General features: G+C 42.3%; 1 protein-coding gene across 7 annotated transcripts in view; it reads left to right on the top strand.

Moving 5' to 3' along the window:
• Nucleotides 1–19,942, top strand: part of megf11 (multiple EGF-like-domains 11) — a 71,532-nt gene that overhangs the window by 21,534 nt on the left and 30,056 nt on the right. For 4 of the 7 annotated variants that reach the window (XM_047597526.1, XM_047597522.1, XM_047597528.1 and 1 more), the window contains exons 6-7: nucleotides 3,492–3,584; nucleotides 3,747–3,767. In XM_047597526.1, the coding sequence (XP_047453482.1) occupies nucleotides 3,492–3,584; nucleotides 3,747–3,767 (114 nt within the window). The remainder of the gene's footprint in view (nucleotides 1–3,491; nucleotides 3,585–3,746; nucleotides 3,768–19,942) is intronic. The other 3 variants (XM_047597527.1, XM_047597525.1, XM_047597524.1) reach the window with 1 other exon arrangement.

Below are 19,942 nucleotides of genomic sequence, written 5' to 3'. Positions count from 1 at the left end.
ACTTTCCTACATCTTTCGCCACTTGAGGCTTCCCGATACAATGACTGCAGCCGTGTGGTTTTTGCTCTCGGACCGGCTGTGTGTGTAGGCTTTAACAGCCCAGGGGTAGCAGGAAGTCGGCCGGCAAAGAGCAAGAGCCGCTGTGATTATGTGGGGGTCTCGAGGAGTGAGGTGCAGACTGATCAATAATATATGCATTAACCATTTAAGTGACAATAGAGGTGAAACTGTCAAGGTGCCTCTCAAATGTGACTTCATCTATGAATTATTATTTTATTTTTTTTTTATTATATCCCGCAAGTCTGCTGCCCCCTTTAACCCGGCGTCTCTCAGGTGAAGTGGAGGGGGGACCGAGCCGATACGGGCCGAGAGGGCAGTTTTTGCTTTCTGCTGTCTTTGCAGACTGCTCCCCTTTAATCCTAGCACTCTCACTACCAGGATTAAGGGATTTGTACTCCCCAAGCTATTTTACATGCGGTGACAAAAGAGGGCATTATGGAGTTAATTGACCCAAAATTACATCAAGCCGTCCATTTCGAGGCATTTTGTTGTTTACTGAATCTAAAACGTCCTTCCCCTGCGTATTGTTAGTTTGGCGTGGCTTTCCCCCTGAAGCCTGTTTCATTAAAAGTCAGAAAGGCTTCAAGCCTGTTTGCTTTTTTAATCCTGCCTGCCGTCCTTTTTTCACTTTTGTCATATGGCGCCGCAGTCGTCACCTGAATGAAATAAAATGATCTCGCACAAACACGAAGAGGGAACGCTTCAGACGCTAAATCAGCAGCGTCATCTCCTGTCTTTAAGAATGCTTTCTCTCTTCGTTATTTAGTTTCGTTCTATTCTTTTTTTGGTAACGATTATTTAATTTTCTCAAGGCTCTCCACATTAAGTTGCACTTTGGTCTGCCTCTGTTTAATCAGCGCTTGAAGTTTCTAAGTAGATGTCTTTATTATTTTTGTGACCTTTGATCTGTCAAAAGTCATTACCTTAATATGTAACCAGCCTATGTAGGGGACGTGAGGCACTCATTTCCCTCCTAATAAGCTTGATTATTACAGTTGTGCATGAGGAAGTGAGAGGAACTCGCTAATGACAACAGCTCGTAATATCTTTGGAGGCTGACAGGCTCTGAAGGGCCATGAGTTTCTTTCTTTTTTTTTTTTCTGAACATTTAGGCTAGATGACTCCTGCCTGACTCTCGACAATGAGTTTGGCTGCAGAATTAGTCGGGTTTTGATAAGTTTCATGTTTGCATTTTGATGGTCGCACAGATGAGATTTTTCTCCTGTGCCTTTGATTTCTATTTCTCTTTTGGCTTTGTTGCGTTTTTTTTTTCCTTCTTCTTCTTCCTTCTTCTTCTTTTTAATGCATCAAAGACGTCTTTAAAATAAATCATCTCTGTGCTAGATAGGGGCATGTAGCAGGAGCTTGTCAGAAAGTTATTTGATAACTTCTGTAGGCAACTCTCTTCGCCCGATTCAGCTTCGACTGAGGCCGCGTCGCAGTGTTCCCTTGTTTATGTTCAAAATTATACCTGTAGGTTTTGTTTCCTTGACTCTGGCAAAGCTCTCCGAAACAACAGGGAGAAAACAGACACCTGTTTTATGACACATTTGAAAACCACGATTGTCTGACTGGGCGAAAATATAAAATTTATTAACGCCACACGACAATCACCAATTAGCTCCATTGTTCCCAGTTCTGATAACACCTCTGCATAATGAGTTAGATTAGCCTTTTATCTAGATGAAAGACTCAATTTTCCAACAGATTCCTTAGACATGAGTTGGGCAGAGTGATTCATGAATTTCAATTAAAATGAAAGACCTACCTCCTACTTTATTATGCCATCCCTTCAGTACACCGGTTCAGATCTCAGGAGAAGGGTGCGCTTTATCCTTTCTCCTATATTCAAAACTTAATTTCCATATTTCTTTTTTTTTTTTCCTTTTTCTAAAGGATATGACACATTTGCATTTCCATGTTCTCGCTGATCAGAATTTGCTGATTGAAACTAAACGAAATCATCTCGTCGTGGTGACATTGAATTCGTCTCCTCTTTGAATGCTCTGCATACTGTGGACTCATTGATTACAGGTAGTCGATCTCGCTACCTTCGTCAGCACAAACGCCGGAGCTCTTCCACCTTTTCCTTTTTTGCTGGCTTTACTGTAATTAGACAGTTTTCTGCCAGAGTACTGATGCTCAGAAAATCTGCCCCACATTATCTTTCAATCTCTGGTTTACCGTTTTTGCCACGGGAGCATTTCCGCGATTAGCACCGGCTCGTGGGTGTTTTGGGATTCACTCCTCTTTCCCCTCTCCTGCTGCATCTCTCCCGCTGGTCGCGGATCCTAATCGAAGGCTGATTGAGAGATAATCTATAGCGGCACTGTTCAGGAATGCAGCTGTCTCCTGCTGACCCCTCTGCCTGCAGGATGTGCGCCGTAGCATTGCGCGCAGAGCTGCAAAATCACCCCTGGACTTGTATTGTTGGAACAAACCTCCCAGATTCTGTCCTCCTGCCATTTTATTACCAAGTCACACAACAAATAGTACAGAACAAAAGAAGCAGAACTTTGATGTAGCGTTGGATGAGGCCTGATCGGTTTAGAGGATGGACCGTCTGCTCTGTTGCCCTTGGATTGTGTATTATCCCTCCACAGGCCATGTTAGTAGACTGCTGATTCCCATCAGACGGGGTTTCTCTTTCATCGTATTGGCCTCACTGTCTCCTGCCTCAGATAAGAGCCGGCCGGTCTTAAACCTGCTGACCAGATGACCTTGACTGACACATATTTATTCATGATAGGTGCCTAGTTTTGTGATACTTTCCCTTTTCGTTGTGGCCAAAACGGGTCACTTCTTTTTTTTTTTTTTTTATGTAGTTCAAAAAAAACCTTCCAACGCCTGCTGCCATGCTCCCAGGAATACTAATGCCAACCCAATCAATTGGGTTCTGTGTTGCTCGATATGAATGATCAAGAAAACTGCACACTTAGTAAACACTGCAGTGCCTGGCCTGCTACAGTAAAGCATCGCTATATGACAGAGCACTGGCTGATCAAATTAGAGGGGATTTACAGCTTGTTCCTTCGTGGCTCAGGCTGCTGACACCGGCTCATTGTGGAAAGTAAAGTCGTGTGATAAACCAAGACGTTGACCGAAGGACTCAGTCTTCGAAGAAATCATTTTGCCCGGCGTTAAGTAGCAGAGATAGATGCCAAAGCTGAGATTTAGTCACTTGATAGTATTAGAGAGATATTGAGTGTTCAATTTTATGGGCCATTTTCCTTCAGCTGTTATCTTGGTGGTTTTCATTATGCTGTTTATTGGTGGTTTAATGATGTTTTACACTGCCTGTGTGTGTATATGTGTGTGTGTGTGTGTGTGTGTGTGTGTGTGTGTGTGTGTGTGTGTGTGTGTGTGTGAGCCTGTGTCTGTGTTGATGCAATTAGAAACTGCACTGATGAGGGAATGTCTCTGTGTCTCAGCACTGTGTACAGAGGAATGTGTCCACGGTCGCTGCGTGTCCCCTGATACATGCCAGTGCGAGCCCGGATGGGGTGGACTGGACTGCTCCAGTGGTGAGTGCACTTTTGCTTCTAAACCTACAATTAGTCACGTAGACTCATTTATTCCTAAATTGCTTTCACAGCCAGTTAGTCCATAAGACTTTGCTGTGAATCTGTTTTGCCTCAATGTCCGTCTATCTCAAAGCTGCTCAGCTTTGTATCCTCTCTTCTTAGCACACACAGCCAATGGAACAGGTAAGTCACAATGAATTCATTTTCATTTGCTGGAAGTGGAAGTGATTTGCTTGATGAATATAACGGATGGATGGATGGTTGATCCCCCCTGTGTCCACCAATCTCCCTGTTATGGTCTTAATCATGATTAGACTGGTGCCTGTGACTTGTTCACTGAAATGATGAATCAATGCCAAGCTGGAGCTCGCCGCTGCACTGGGCTTTCTGTTTACTGGGGTTACCTCGGCTCCCAGAGCTGGATGGGAGGCTGCAGCTAGCCATATCCGTCCTGCAATCAGCTAAACGCTGGAGCGTCACTGAGGCCCGACCGGAGGAAAGAATCTATTTACTTGTTTGTAAAATTTATGCCTGCGGAGAAATGTGCACACGGGAAGCACTTATTGCTCTGTCAGGACAGAGATAGCAATACCTATATGACCCAGTAAATATTCTCTGCATCAACAATTCTGACCTCTAATTTAGCTGTTTGCCCCCTGTAGCATTTAACTACTGGTGCCTGTTGCGCATTTACAAATGAGTAATGGCAGGGAAAATCATATCATAGTGTTACTGTATAGATCTATGAGTTTTCATTAGCAGGAGAGCCATTCCCTGATTAGCAACTGTGTGTAAATCAGCTGCTCTCGCCGCAGCTCCAGCCCATTGGAAGTGGATTCATGGGCATAAATGACAAGCCTGAGTTGTTTGCTGCTTCTCACTCCTACACGCTTGTGAGGGCCCAACAGGGAGGATGTGAGGTTCGGGGCCCTAAGGGATTCTTGTCCCACTCTCGGTTAGTTAGGAGTGCAGCCATGTGTGCCTTTCAGCCTGCAGGTGCTTGGCTAATCCACCTTGTTAAAACAGACTTGATGATTGAGACAGAGGCATTATTCATAACTTTAGATTTCCATACTAGGCATGATTCCAGGCTTTTTCATTTACGAGCTTTCATCTGTAGAAAAGAGGAATGTGTGCCAATTTTTAAATTAAGTCTGCCCTCTTTTTCCTCAGTGTAAATGGTTCAGCATGTGTTTTTTTTTTTTTTTTTGTCTTTCAATGTAAATTTCACTTTCACCCCGCGCGCAGACGGATGATGTGGTTCAGCAAACGTCTTTATGAAAGTGGATGCGGCCTTCATATTGCGGCCCACGTGGGCTGAAAGGCGAGCGTTAACAGCTAATCAGCTCCAGCACAATCGATGCCACGGTTTATTTGCTGTTTATTTGCCCGCGATTGTGCTTGAGTCGAGGTATTTAGTGTTCGCATATAAGCCAATTCCCCCGGGTTGTGGTAGCCGGTGAGAGGGCAGAATGAGCTGGTCACACGACAAAGGATGTGCGAATGTGATAAAAAAAGTGTGTCGCCCAGGCTCGGAGATGAAGAGCTGCCGTGGGATGCTGCGTGGCCTAAAGCTGAAGTGACAGCCTTTCAGCCAGTGATCTGGAGCCGCATCAAAGGCTTGGGCCCCGTTTCTGGAGCAGCACCCACCAGGAAGCAGTTTTGTATATGGGTCAGGTGGTGAAAATAAAGAGTCGGACTGTTGTAGCCAGTAAAGAGAAGGCGATAAGGTGGGAGAGATTCAGTACACTGTGTTGAGGCTGAAGAAAGATTTTATTTATTTATTTTTTTTTTCGCCTGCTGGTGTTGCACCTGCTGTAGCCAGAAAACATTTCATCTTCGTCCTGAGCCCGAAGCAACCGTCCCACTGAGAACAGGCCTGCCCTGTGACCTGCTTGGAGTCCTGGGGTGTCTTAGACTCACCTCAAGGACGCACTGGTAGATGTGGACCGCAGATAAAGCAGCGAAGCCGTTGTCTGTTGTTTGTGTTGTTCTGCATCTATTATTGTTGGATATGGAGCATTCTGAGCAGAGGCTGTGTTTTCCCAAAAGACGAATGAATGATTAATTGTTGCTGTTGGTTGGCGTGATTGCTCTAATGCCTGCGTATTGTGTTTGTGGAACGTGGTCTTGAATGTGTCTCTATAAATTACATGTCATCGATTGTTAATTTTGTTAATTAACTGTTTCACGCAATAAAAGAGTGCCTTGTACATGTTAATGTTTGCTTTTGTCTGTTTTTTTTTTTTTTTACTGTTCGATTTGTTTTACTATGCCCTCCTCTCTCTTTTATATTGAAATGCACTCTTTTTGTCCTCTCTGTGCTGCTGTGCAAAAAAAAAAACTAAAATGTTCTCAATAGGAATTTCACAATGCAAAAAAAAAAAAAAAAAACGAGGAAAAAATATATTAAGAGCAACAAAATAGAGACAGCAGCAATCTCTGTTGCGGCAATTCTAATAGATGGAGCTTATGGGACTGAAGACTATGTCTTTAGTCATTATGTTTTTGTCAATGTAGTGATATTAGTTTGCCCCAAAATATAGTACATATAGTTGCGCGAAGAACCACACGGTATGAGGTAAAATGGTAAATCGCATTTTTGTTGAATAATAAGAGTTTATTGAATGAAAACAATATAAAGTTCTTTTCAGAATCTTATGAGTTCCTCGGGTTTGGAAGCGGACTTTTATTTTCCAGAGTGGCAGAGAAATGCCCCAGTCCCTTTTTTTCTTCATTGCTGTGTACTTTCCAGCACTTGTGATTTAATCCCTCCTGATGAGCCTGTCACATGGGGTCACTATATGCCACAGTAATAACAGCTTTCAAATAAAGAGAGTGATAAAGATAGATGCTGTGTGAACAGGGTATGTTTAGCTATGACTACCATCACTTGTAAAATATTAGGTGCGATGAAACACTGTCATTGATTTCATGTGATTTAGTCGGATAATGATACGTTCTCAGTGCTCAGTGAGGAGAAATGTGTATAAATACGGAGGTTTTGGCATTTCTTCTGAATTTCCTTTCGCCTCATCGTGGTGGGAACGTTTGCCCATTTGTGCAGAGATTCTAAAAATCAATGACACCCAGATAAGAATCAGGGAAGTCTAAGGAGTAGCTTAGCTTTGTTAACCACAAAGCATCCTTTGCGTTCTTAGTCGAAATCTATCACACTTAATAGCCAAATCTAATGTAGTCGGCCAGCCGTGGTGCACAAGGCCACATATTCCTCCCTTATGTATTCACATGGTGAAGTTAGCGTGCGTGCTGTATACATGCTTAATTGATGAATGTGCACTATGAATGCTTTTTTATGGGCTATTGCTCCAGACAAAATGCTACATACTACTTATTTCATGTTAATTGTCCACTAAAGCGGTATGTTTTGTTAAGCGTTTAAATCGGTGATCAGTTTTATTAGATTTGGGAGTTTGGGGTTTGTGATGGCAGAGACCTGGGTCAGATAGAAATGGCGGATAATTACTTTAGCTTCATTAGCTTATTTTATTGCGGATGACATTGCAACCCAACCAGCGCAGACGTAATATGAAAGAGTAACCAGACCAAAACCGTGCTGTTAGACTTCATTTCTGGCTTGAAAAGGCACCCTTGCGAGGACTCCCTCTGGCACGCGTCGACAGTATTTACACATTATTCTCGGAAGTGCGTCTGAGCCAGATGGTTCCTCTCCAGTCCCACAGCAGCAGGACACTGACATCCATTTCTGTCAAAGACCGAGGGAATGGATTATATTGAACCTGACAGAGATGCGCTCAGATTTACTCGCACCCTAAATGTCACTTTACTTTGCTTTAAAAACTTCTCTCTTCATTAATCTTACCGAGAGACAATTCAGGAAGTGCGTATGTTTCTGCCTGTCTGCCCTTTCTGTTTCTGTGTAAAAGCAACAAGTCACTTTCCTTTGAGATGATGCCCTCACAGTAGCAGCAACAAAAAACATTAGGACGTGAGATTTGAGCTTCCCGTCAGCTTTTAAAAAAGGAGTCCGCATCGATAGAGTTCCTCATTATACAGACATGTAAAGAGATATTTTGGAAGTACTATAAATATGAGAACCGTATCGCTGTGAAAGGGGTTCCTTGCTGCTTCTTGTAACAGTCAATGCCAACTGCCTCATTCGTTTTGATAGATCAAAGGGCCAAGGCAATGATATTTCTCAAGGGGACAGAAGATTGACCGATCTATAGTGCCTCTGTGTATGTGTGTGTGTGAGAGTCTTATACTGCACTGGCGGAGCTTTGTTTTTGTGCACTGCTCTGGGTTCGCTGGTAGAACTGCAGCCAGTTTATGTCCTGCCAAGTCTATGAGAGTCGCACCGGCTCCATATTGTACTGATGAACAATAATCAGCAAATGTGTGTATAAATAAAACAAAGTTAAGAAACCCGGAGGCGTTTTTGAACGCGAGTTACCCTACTGTTATTGTACGGCTCCCCTGCTTTATTTGCACCGCACATGAACGCATCCTGCTACTAGTTTCAGGCCTCCGTTGACTGGCAGTTCCTCGCAGTAACGAGACAGGGAACGCACAGAAAACGTGTCAGCAGAGTTAGTGACGAGGACAGGAAGTTATGAAATGTGCATGCAAGGAATGAATGATTTAAAATGTGTTAAAAATCGTTTGTATTAAAGTTTAATCGGAAATCGATGTGACACATTGACGGATCTTAAGGATGCACACGGTGTGTTGAGAAGAAACTCCACACAATACCCGGTTGATCCCTTGATAGCTTGATTGCTTATCTGTAGATAACAGTTTATATACAGGTTAGCATTTAGCTAAGACGTTAATTCGCAGCCTGGTGAAATATGCACCCATCAGGCGTAACATTATGACCAACTTCCCGAGGTGTTAAGTTATTTACTCCACTGTCAGTGGTCTAATAATGTTATACCTCTCTGGTGTGTAAATCTCTACTTTGTCTGGTAGTCCACAACCAACAACCTAGGAAGGATTTTATATGTTGTGGACTCGGTGTCGTCTGCTAAACAGAACCGACTGAACCGCGTGGACAGCGCGTCTCTCAGATCCCTCCCTGCACGTCCCACAGTGAGTTATGTGTACTGTAAATCACTGTGCAGAGACTTCAGCTGACTGATATCGAGTCCATCAAATGAATTGTGGCGCACACACTCTAGCTGACAGCATTCTTTACTACCGACAACACACGCACATGCACACACACTCAAATTGTGATAATGGCTCGGATATTATACAAATATTCTCACAGAACCTGACAGCCACAGTCGTTTGAATACATTTTGCATGAGCATCATGTATCAACTGGTTTGTCACTCCACACACACATGCGTGTCTCTAATGTATTCTATACATATAAGCCTCACTGGCCAAGTATGCAGATTTACTTTGCCTGTCTCTGAAGATTTTTCGTACCATCCCATTAAGTAGGATTTATTATTCCCCCAGAACTCACTGCTCCATTACCTTTGGGAGAATGCCCAAAATGTGTGTGCGTGCGTATTTTTTGTGTGTGTGAGGGTTCTTTGTAACCTAAGCGCAAAAACGCTGGTGGATATTGTGGCATATCGTAGTGATGGTTGGGATGATACAACATCCAGTCCCGCTGGTCATTATCACTGTGATGGTTGTCATTAGTCAGTAAGAGAGAGAGTGTGAGAGTTAAGAGCTCCTGGAACACAGCTCTGAGAGTCTGCATAGATGGCTTGATTTAATAAGGACATTAAAAAGCCTTATCTCCTGTCCTTAAGAGAAGGTCAGTGTGTCTAAAATAGCTGAAATGCTATGATAACAGTTTAGAGAGATAAGATATCTCCTGAATACTAATGTACAACAAAGCTGTTTTGGGCTCATTTCATAGTCTATAAGCCACACTCGATTTTGTCAAAAGAGTCAATTGATTGTTGTTAATCGTTGCTTATGACGACCTCTTGGTGGACATAATGTCACAAACCCAACCACAGATGTGCATGCCTAAGTCCCTGCAGCAGTGACTTATCATCTCCTTTCAGTCTTCAATAACTCCTCTCCGTTTGACCAGTTCTTGTGGAGACCCGAGGAGATAAAACCACTAAAATGAAGAAAGAAAGCCCAGAGAAAAGTCACAGTACCTTATTACCCCTCCAAGGACTTCAATGTCAACCCTCAGAGTTTGACCCTCTTAAACAACCGCTGTGAATTTACTCTCCTTGATTTGTTTGAGTAATTTTCATTAATACAAAAGGCTTAAACTACAGAGTAAACAATAAAAACACATTAAAAATTAATAGAATATAAATATGCGGCGTTAATGTGTTTTTCTGTTTTAATGTCCTGCTAATAACTCTGTGACCCCTCAGACTGAACATGTCACATGTCGGGATCCTGACATCCGATATGACACAGTCTCGTGTAGTAATTTATTATCAAAATATTAGTTCTAGACATCACTATCACCTCTCAGGACCTTGGACTCGTTTATGATTTTGGTCCACGTATTAGCTCGAGGTAGCTTTGTTCTTGGGGATGACCACAGTCCCTTGGGTGCTGTGTTGCAGTGTCCTTGCTTTGCGAGAGGGAGCATATTAGCAGTCTTTCTCAGATCCTCTGGTGCACCTGCAATCTCCTGATGTTTAACCCTGGACTTCATTGGAGTGTTGCAGTGATTACAGGCCGTCCTGAGGGACATCGATTGTCCTGCTCCTCCTAGGCAAGCCCCACACAATGCTGACGAATGAACTCGTGGCCCTGCCAAGTCCAATTAACTGTCAGTGCCGCATCGACGAGCTCCTCCGTTTGTTGAGAGTGAAGAAAAACAAACTTTTAATCAAATTTGCCTCCAGGCCCCAGGGTATTTGGGGTTGTATTTTGCATTCTGCTGCGTTCTGCCTCGCCTGCAGTCGTGCCACCCTCTCAGAAGGTTATATTGCATGTTGTTTGTGTGAGATAGCACAATTCCCTGTACCTTAGTATAATGGCAGTCCTATCTTTCTACTGTCTGCGACTGATGAATCATCCAGTGCTTGCATCTGAAGATTATGCAGTCACAAGGCAGAATGACAAAAGACTAGGAAGTTAAGTCAGCTCATATAAAATGTATTCCTCCACATTGGCTTATGTTTGTTTTATATAAAAGGCTGTGTTTTGATCAGTGCAGTTGAATCAGAGTAGACTTCTGTGTGTGTTTCGTTTGAGTTTACCGCACTTTGTCTCCAGGAAAGTCTTCTCCCTGGTGCCCCAGTGCATGTCAGTGTCGGGAATGTCTATAAGCACCTCTGACTAGTTGATCAATAGAAGCTCAGGTTACGAGCTTGCAGAATAGTTTATGCATTAACATCTCTACAAATACCCTCTGATAATTCTACCAAGGTCGAGATAAACAACTCTACTCCCCTCTCCTCTGATTAGAGTAATGCGGACATTAAAAGCCCAGAAATTCAATTAAATTGGTGCCTTTTGCCACAGAGGGAAAAGGAAAAGGACAAAACGCGGAGAGACGCTATCACATAGCTAGGGTTTCCTAAGTGGAACAAAGACATTTAGCCTGGGATCTAAACACTGACAAAAGGGCATCTGGATGATAAGGATCAAAGGAAATTTTAGAGGAAATGTAATCATTACCAGACACGAGGATACATTCACGAGGATTCAATCTGTGCTGTGCAGAAACTGGTCCAGAATTAGTTGTAAAGCTGAAGTAAAATAGCACAAAAAACAAGGTCAGTGCCGCTGAAATAGCTTTATTTACAAGAGCACACATCACCAGCCAACACAGTGTTAAGTCTGGGCAGACATGTAGGAGTTCATCATGTCCTATAGCATGCACTTCATTAAGGCCTTTCAATTGAGTCTAGATGGATAAAAGACAAAAATTGCTGACTTACTTGTTCCGGTACCCGCATCCTCAAAGTGATGAATCCCCCCCAGAGAAATTAAATTTGCAAAGGAACTTGACACCATGTGATTCTCCCAGCCAGACACTTGAAACATTCGCTTGTATTATAATTCTGGGACTCACTTCCATTTCAGGCACAGGCATACTCTAGTATGAATGACAAAATCGCCCTCCGCCACTGAACAAAAAGAGGGTTAAGGCTATTGATCAATAACGCTGATCCTTCCACCGACTCTGAAATAAGGTTTTAGATGGATTTTTTCCCCCTGGATCTTTTGTTTGTCCTCAACTTTTAATCAAAAGTGACCGATAATTAAATCTAGCAAAATATTTTATACTCTCTCTCTGCACTTGTTGTAAATGTCATGTGGACGGAGATTCAGGAGTTTTTTCCGCAGACTGACCCCACTCCTCCCAGACGGCTTGATTCATTTCTTAGCTGCCTCTTTAATGTAACTACAGTGTCTCAATCTCCCTCTGTCTCTCTCTCTCTCTGCCACTCTCTCACAATGCTCCCTAAGTTGCTGTTGTATACTTTTCCCTTCACTTTGACTTTGAGAATCGGGGAGAATAATTCATGGGCCTACTGAGTTTCACAGACTGGGATAACAGTGTTGCTTTCAGAGCCAGCAGTTCATTTTAGATGAACTCCAAGATAGCCTTTTTTTTTCTTTTTTTTTTGGTCTTGAGAACCCTCCAAAGGATCTGTGTCTTCCTGGAGACGTGATGGTGAAATGGAGGAAGAACTCTCAATCTACAGTTTTTCTGTGTTAATCAAAGGCTAGAGATGTTTTCCTGTGTCTGTCCTTTCATATCGCACTCACTAGCTATCATTCAGTGCTGCTACTTTTCTCACCTAATGGAGCCTAATGCTCTGCTGTAGTTTTCAAACTTTTATTATTCAGATATTGAAGACTCAAGTACTTCAATAGACCCCTTCATGGCCGACGTCATTGTGACATCGTTAGCTGGAGGCAAAACAGAGGCCTTGAGGTGAACACAGTCACTGTTAACCGGGTATATTTTTAGGGGCCAAAACCGAAAAGGCAAAAACACTAACTTGAAGTTTTATTGCATACCTGCCATTACCATTCGTAGATGACTTTGGTTGAACGTGATTAAAAGAAAGGCTTGTAGTAGTAGATTGTAGTGAGACAATCATCAACAATTCTTGCAACGCACTCTTAATATCAGATAAGATCAATATGTAATGCATCATCAGTTTCAGGCTGGGTTACATTATGGTTTAGACTAAATTGGGAGTGAAATTATGTTAGTTAATCATTATTTGGGGGATTCTTGTTACATGTTAAAGCTAATGCTAACCACTAGGCTAGCTAATGCAGCGTTAGTTGTGTGTTTCGGGGATGTCCAAGCAGAAATTGCTTTTGCTACTTTACCTCCACAGTGGTTCCGCATACTTCTTGTAATGTCTTTGTTGGAGAGGTTTCACTTGATAAAGACAGACCAGACTTCATCCCCTCTGTGTTCTCGTAGGGTCAAATCGTACATCCAGTGAGTGAGAGTGTAGGGGTCAGTGATTGTTGTCAGAGTCAACTTTTTAAAATAACTCTCACGGTCTCAGGGAGTGAGTGTATTAGTATATTCTCTAAAATATATGTTTTCCACATCCATTCCAGCCAAAATAATCTGTTGAAGTATGCTAACAGGCGTTTACAGGCTATTGTGTTTGAGATCTTTTGCCTCCAACTAAGCCCCGCCCCCCAAAAAACGTCAGTTTACAAACTGTGAAGGGGTAAATTATTATTAGGTAAATACCAATGATCCCGCAGGAGTTAGGGTTTGCAAAATAAAACTGATAGATTTCTGCTATTTTTGGTTTGTTTCTTGACATTTCTTGTTATTTAAATGTGCAATAGAAAGGCATATGTCTGCACAGTAAGGAGAGGGAGGTCCGTGAAAGTCTGCGCTGCATAACTTTCTCCATACACTATGCAGTATATGAGTCTGTTGGCGTTACTGACTGTCAGGCAGGTAGAGGCTCCCTCAAAGATTTATGGCTTCACTGTGAGCATTTGCATAATGCGAGATCATTAAAAACCAATTATGCTTGTGTTTCCGTATGTGTTTCCGTATTGTTGGGATTAATTTGCGAGGTGGATGGAGGCGCTGGTTGTCCGTCTTTAAGCTAAATCATGTTGAGTGTTTACAGTGAGGGACGTAAGCTGTTGCACGTTAGACGCATAAAATTGCTGAGTTGAGTAAACAACCGATGAACGTAGTTGGCGTACATGACACTCCGCGGGGCCGTTAGAGAAACAAATAATAACTTTCTCCGCTTTTGCATCCATATACCTCTCTGTGCTGGTCGATGGGTTCAGGTGCTCTCTGGGTCAATTTCATTTCTTCAGTCTGCACAGGCGCAGCTTAAGATGATTCAGAAATAATCAAACTGACACACGATGATACTTTTACAACCTCACACTTACTGTTGTTTATAAGTGCGTTGTACTGCATTAAAAAATTGACTTGGATGCTTGTAAATGCCAATCATATTATAGTTGATAGAACTTTGTACTTGTCATAGGCTAGTTTTATTTAATTTACTCTCCCATAAAGCTGGAATCATTCTGGTTTCAGACACATTCCTCTTTTTATTCTGATATACACACCTCAGTTATATGTTTGGAAGAGACTGATCAATAACGTTTTCAGAAGATATACACTTTATCCATCACGAATAAGTCACAATCATTTCAGGAGAAGAGCTACAAAATATTCTGTTCCAACCAGAACACACTTCAAGTCATTGTTATATTATTGGTTTTTAGAATCCAACAATATTAGAAGACCTTATAATGTGCATGCCAAACATAATTTTCCAGAACGCATTCACCTCATGCTTTCATTTCAATAATAAAAAAAAAAGTATGAACAAAGATATTAAAAGCCCCAATCAGACCGGTTTCAATCAGACTTATAGTATCCAACTTTTATCACAGGTTTCTGGTCGTTTCACACAATACAGTGATTTTCTCTATAAATCTTCTCTATAAAATGTAACACCAATCAAGATGTAGAAATATTTCAATCAAGACCTGGTGACACAATTAAATTTGTCCAAATGAGGACATTTAATCTAGCTAAAGAAGTGTTAATAGTTTCAGCATTTATAGTTTCACAGGTAGCAGTGGACATGTTCAGCTAGGATTTATAACGTTAATAGAAAAAGTTATTCATAGAAACATGTCAGGTCTCTCCTCCACAGTCTTCTAATGGCTGAAGAATGTAATGCATATGCTTACAACATAATATTGTCTTTAGCTGTCAACTCAATTATGTTGAAAATGTATGGATTTAGCACACTTTAAGATGTTGACAGAAGTTTCAAGCAAAGAAAATCAGTGTATACAGGCTGTGGCTGCAGTCTAAAAAAGAGACTGAAATACAAGGTTTTTGTTTTGGAGATTTGTTCAAGGTGGTCGTATACGTTTTTATTTTTTTTAACATCCGATCTATAGCAGACCATTATGGTAGAAGGCTTGTTGTCTCAGTACTGTGTTATTTTCAAAGGACCTTCATTGATAACTTGATTTGAGTTTCAGGAACTCAACTTGTTCTCACATTCGATGAATTGATCACTCAGTAAACACAATCTTGAGAAGTGAATCATTTATATTCCCTAAAATGACTTTACAACTGGAAAAAAATGCCAAAAATTTCAGAAATTTTCTCATTTAAGTGCTTTATTGTGCTAATTTATTTTCATACTTAACTGGGTTTTGCAAGATTTTGTGATACAAAACAAGCAGTTTGGGTTTTTGTGATATTGTGATGGATATTCTGACCTTTAACAGACCAAATGAGTAGCAGATAAATAATTGACAGAAACTACACAGCAGATTAATAAATTATGAACACAATCATTAATTGCGGTCCTGGTCTCATTGGAAGTTTTTCTGTTTTTTAGATGGCGTTCTAGGTCACATTTGTTGTGCTTGTCAAGACTAATGTCTAGTTTAGTAGAAGATAGCACTGCTGCCATGGGTGACTGCATCCAGGTAAAGAATTTTAAAATGAATTATTTTTCTGGCATTTGTATATTCCCCTCTGACTGCTCATTGTTTATCATTTGGCCACAGTGGTGACTTTTTTTCAGCTATGCAGTGAAATTAGGCCTTACAGGTGCAGACTGTTGTGTTGTTTGAGCGATGTTGCATGCTGTGCTGCTGATTTTTGTGGTTTTGTTTGGTGAAGCACTAAACACAACCTGTTTTGATAACCCGCTGTCCCAGGTCCAACATCCTGGAAAATGCACACATAATTGAGGATTTTGTAGATTTTGTAGATTTTTAAATGAACTGGCTTTAGGCAAATCTCCAATTCAAGCCCTCGTAATAGCAATTCCCGAATTCACCTGCGACTGACTCATGTCCTTTGTGACACGAACCTGCATGTGTCACATGAAACATTTAAGACATTTATATTTACAGTAAGCCATAACCTGGCAGTGAACGAGGGTTGCATTTTCTCTGAAGTCATACTATGCACACAGAGGTGCACTGCCTGGTTAGTACCATGTATACTAATTTAACAGCTGCAGCTCTCTCTAGTTTATCACCTCTTTTATTAAGAGCACTTATGCAAATAAAGTCACTAATAAATCTCTAATTAGGAGATGCGAGTCAGAACAAAAGGCTGTGCACTTGAGAGAATGTGCAGGTAAAAGAGCATGAAATGTCTTCAGCGGTGCTGCCAAGAGCACCAGAGGACACGAGAGGAAGGACTGCCATGTCGTCAAGTGTTGCCTCCGACTTTAAGGTTTTGTTTATGGACATATCTTTTTCACTGAGTGGTAATACCCCCCTTTAAAGTGCTCCATTAGAAGTGAAGGATTTTTACTTTTAAGGTAAATGCACATGCAGAATGGGTCCTGACAGTGTACCGAATCATACTTTTTGACCCATAATGTTTTTTTATGCACAGTCTCACATTGGAAATGAACCGTGCTGTGAAATACATTCATTGGAGAAAGGAGTGAACTTTGCCTCTGAATCGCGGTGGGGGGGTTACCCTCTACTGACGTCATATGAATAAGTGTCCACCCTGACTGCACCCCTTCACATCGACTGCTGTTGCCCCATGGCACACGCTACTTCATCCTAATTAGAATTAATAATTGAAAATAGGAAATCAATGTGTGCAAATTAAGTGGGGGTAACAGTTGGTTTTATTGGGTTGACATTGTTTTTTTCTTTTGTTGTTGTTTTTTTTGGAGCGGCCGCGGTCGCTCCATGTGACTCATTTACTGTCGCGTGTTATGTTTGTTGCGATGTGTGTTACGTGTGTGATACGGTGCGATCGGGCCTTTATTTATACTCCCGTCACCGTGCATTGTTGTGCAATGTAGATAAACGTTTGCCTCTGCTCTGATTGCTTTTTTCTTTTTTCTTTTTTTTTCTTGTGCTGTTGTCCTGTGGCAACGGAGCAAAGGGTTTGTTTTCTGCAGGACAGAGTGAAGGGTAAATTATTAATTGGAAGGAGCAGTGGGCTGTGTAACAATTTGCTGATCCAGAAGCTTTCATGAGCCGTGTCAGGTTGTGTTGAACAAGTGACTGGTTTACTGCACTGAGGGAAAGGATCTCTCGCAGCCTGCTCGCATTACCACACGACGCGGCCCGGCTTTATTAGAGAGAGAGAGGGCCACTCTTTTAAGTAGCATCACTTTTAAGTGCTTTTTCAGAATAAAGCCTCGTCTGACCTGGCCTTGTCTGTTTTGGTCAACAACTGGACCTGTTAACCCTGTTAGAGCTCTGCTGCAGAGGAGCTGCCTGGCACCTGCAGCGCTTGTATCGACCCAGGTTCACATCCTGAGTAGAACTCAGACAAATGATCAGATCCTCATCGGGATAAACAACCAGGCCAGACTTTTTAATCGGTAATGCATAGTCTTAAAAGAATTAAGTTATTCACTCATTAGTTCTGTGGTTGCAAGTAGGAAGCAGTCCGATCTCGTTACTTCTTATCCAACTGCAAGGTGGTATCAGGAGGGAGCATATGGCACATTATACTGGACTGTCTGAGCAGCAAACTGTTCAGAGAGTCTCTGTGTTGTGTTGTGGGCTCGCGCCTCTGCTGTGCTCCCCCAGGGGAAATGTGAACGCACATGGGCTCGGCTAAGATAAATTAGGGCAGGACAGAAGACACGCCCAACAGCAGAGGCTGCAGCGCGCTGTTATTCCAATTCAGCAGAACGCCCCTCCATGACCATTGGCACCTCCTTCTGTATATTTAGAAATTCATCTGTCAGGTCCTCGTGGACGCATTTAAACTTCTCGCTCGTGTTGTCTGTGTCTTCTGTGGACTAATAAATAACAGTGTAATAGGTGTCAGCAGAACACGATGGGGACAGTCGGGCTTTTCTTGTAGCATATTGGCAGCTTTTACGGCCCCACGTTTAACAAAGACTCGAGACATTTATCACTCAGTGGAAATTTACCACCTCACACAACAATCATCACTTTCCCCGCAGACCCAGTACCGGTCCTGGCGGCTTTTCACTCCATTAGACTGCGTCATTGAGTCGGGGAGCGGCGATGAATAGTTAAATGTTGGTTCTTGCTTTTATTGTATAACTTAAAATAGCTCGTATTGACAGAAGAAGAGATCGTACATGGTCTTGAGTCATCTTAAATTGTAGGTAGAATTATGAGAATTATTCCTTTGAAAATATCATCTTTGAAAACATCATTTCAGCACTTAAAATGTCTAAAAAAGAGTTTGTCTCTTACTGCCTTTTCTGTCTGGTGACTTGTCTCTATTAGTCCTGGCCTTGATGTGTAATTTGAAAATTTAAAATCTGTCAAAGAACGAAAGAAAAAAAAAAGTGAACAAATCTACGGTACAAAGTGTGGATCAGACAATATGAAACTTCTCATGAGGCGAAGCGGGAGATTCATCAAGACAATGAGTCACGCCGCTTTGCTTTGTTACAAGCTAAGAAGTAAGTGAGGAGTGAAAGGCTCTCAGGAGCCATTTTGCCTTCTAATGTCTTTAGTTAAGTTATTTCTCAAGTGTCAACAATGTGTGTTACTAATAGTTACGTGACAGTGAGTGACTCAGGCAGTGGGGAGTGAAGTCGGGCTGTTTGCCAAATATCCCAGTAGCAGTAATGTGGCTTTCCCAGTGAGAGTCGGCAAAGCAGTCTGCACCAGCCACCTCAAGGGACCAGGATTTATACCCGACGTGATTGTAACTGAAGTTTGCTTTTGCCGTGCTTCCAGCCGAACACGTGAAGTATGAAACTTGGGTGCTAACTGAATAGGGAAAGATATTGTTTTTAAAGAGCTTGACTCGAACTCTCATTCTGAATTTAGCCTTGAGAAGCTTACGGCTACTTAGCGTGGCACAGCAACAGTGACAAACATTTTGCTGTGGAGGCCAAGTTCAGGAGAACGTCTGAATGAAGTCGGCTGCTGAAAGCTGTTTGGCTTTAATCCTGTTGCAGGCAGCCTCTGATTATGCAGACTCCTGAGCACACTTCAAAGCTCAGCACCAGCATGATGGCTCCTCTCAGCCCAATCTCTGGACATCACCTTCAGGAGTTGACTACCTGCCGGTAGCCGTCATCATGATCTGTTTTGTTCCAGCCAAGAAGATTTCACCCGTCATCTTGGGATTGGACCTTTCCCCCATGTGTGAGGTCATCCGCATTCTCACTGTTATACATTATGTGCTCAGAGAGTCGATGCCGGCCTGGTGTATGTGTCCTCCGGTCGGGCATGCTGACCCAGGCCAGACCAGCTAATTGTTTGGACTGCAGCATCTCTCTGTTCAGACTTGTGTGGGATCGGTTGCCTACACACCGCAACCCTCAAGGGTCCTCATCACCGCACACAGTTTAGCTGTACTCTGTGGCCCCTGTAGCCTTCATGCTACATGCTACTCCTCTCTTTGTTTTTGCCTACAGCTCATCGTGAACTCTGACTCCTTAATCACGGTTAAATGCTGTCACAGCTGAGAAGTGAGAGACCACTGGGTAAGGTTTGAGAACGCCTGTGTGGGAGAGAGACGGGGGAGATAATGGGCTTTGCGCTCAATGTGCTGAGGCCTCTAACTGCAAGCTAAAGAAGGTTTAAAACTTCAAATGGTCACATTTGTTGAGCTCCTAAGCACTAGAAAAGTCTGCAAATTAAGCGCTGGATAGATTTGGGTTTATTTCTGTTTTTCTCTGCCTCTCTCTTTTTTTTTTTTTATTAATTTATTTATTTTTTACTGACACCATGTTTTCAGTTACACAGGTAAGAACACAAAATGCACTCTTGGTGAATGCGGTCAAGGTTTGAGCTGAAACCAGAGGTGGTGATGCCTCTAGCTGCGTGGACGCTGCCTATTTTTCTTCTGTGCTGAGGGAGCACCGTTGAGCTGGGGGAGCTCTGATGAGTGCTTATGGGCCGCTGAACCAAGTTGGAGCTAAACCGTTCATCCATTACGGCGGCCGCCCGCACACACCTCAGATTTA

This window comes from Mugil cephalus, chromosome 10 (genome assembly GCF_022458985.1).
Source record: "Mugil cephalus isolate CIBA_MC_2020 chromosome 10, CIBA_Mcephalus_1.1, whole genome shotgun sequence".
Classification (NCBI taxonomy): Eukaryota; Metazoa; Chordata; class Actinopteri; order Mugiliformes; family Mugilidae; genus Mugil; species Mugil cephalus.
Note: the sequence above shows the minus strand (reverse complement) of the source record. Positions and strands in the feature narration are given on the sequence as shown.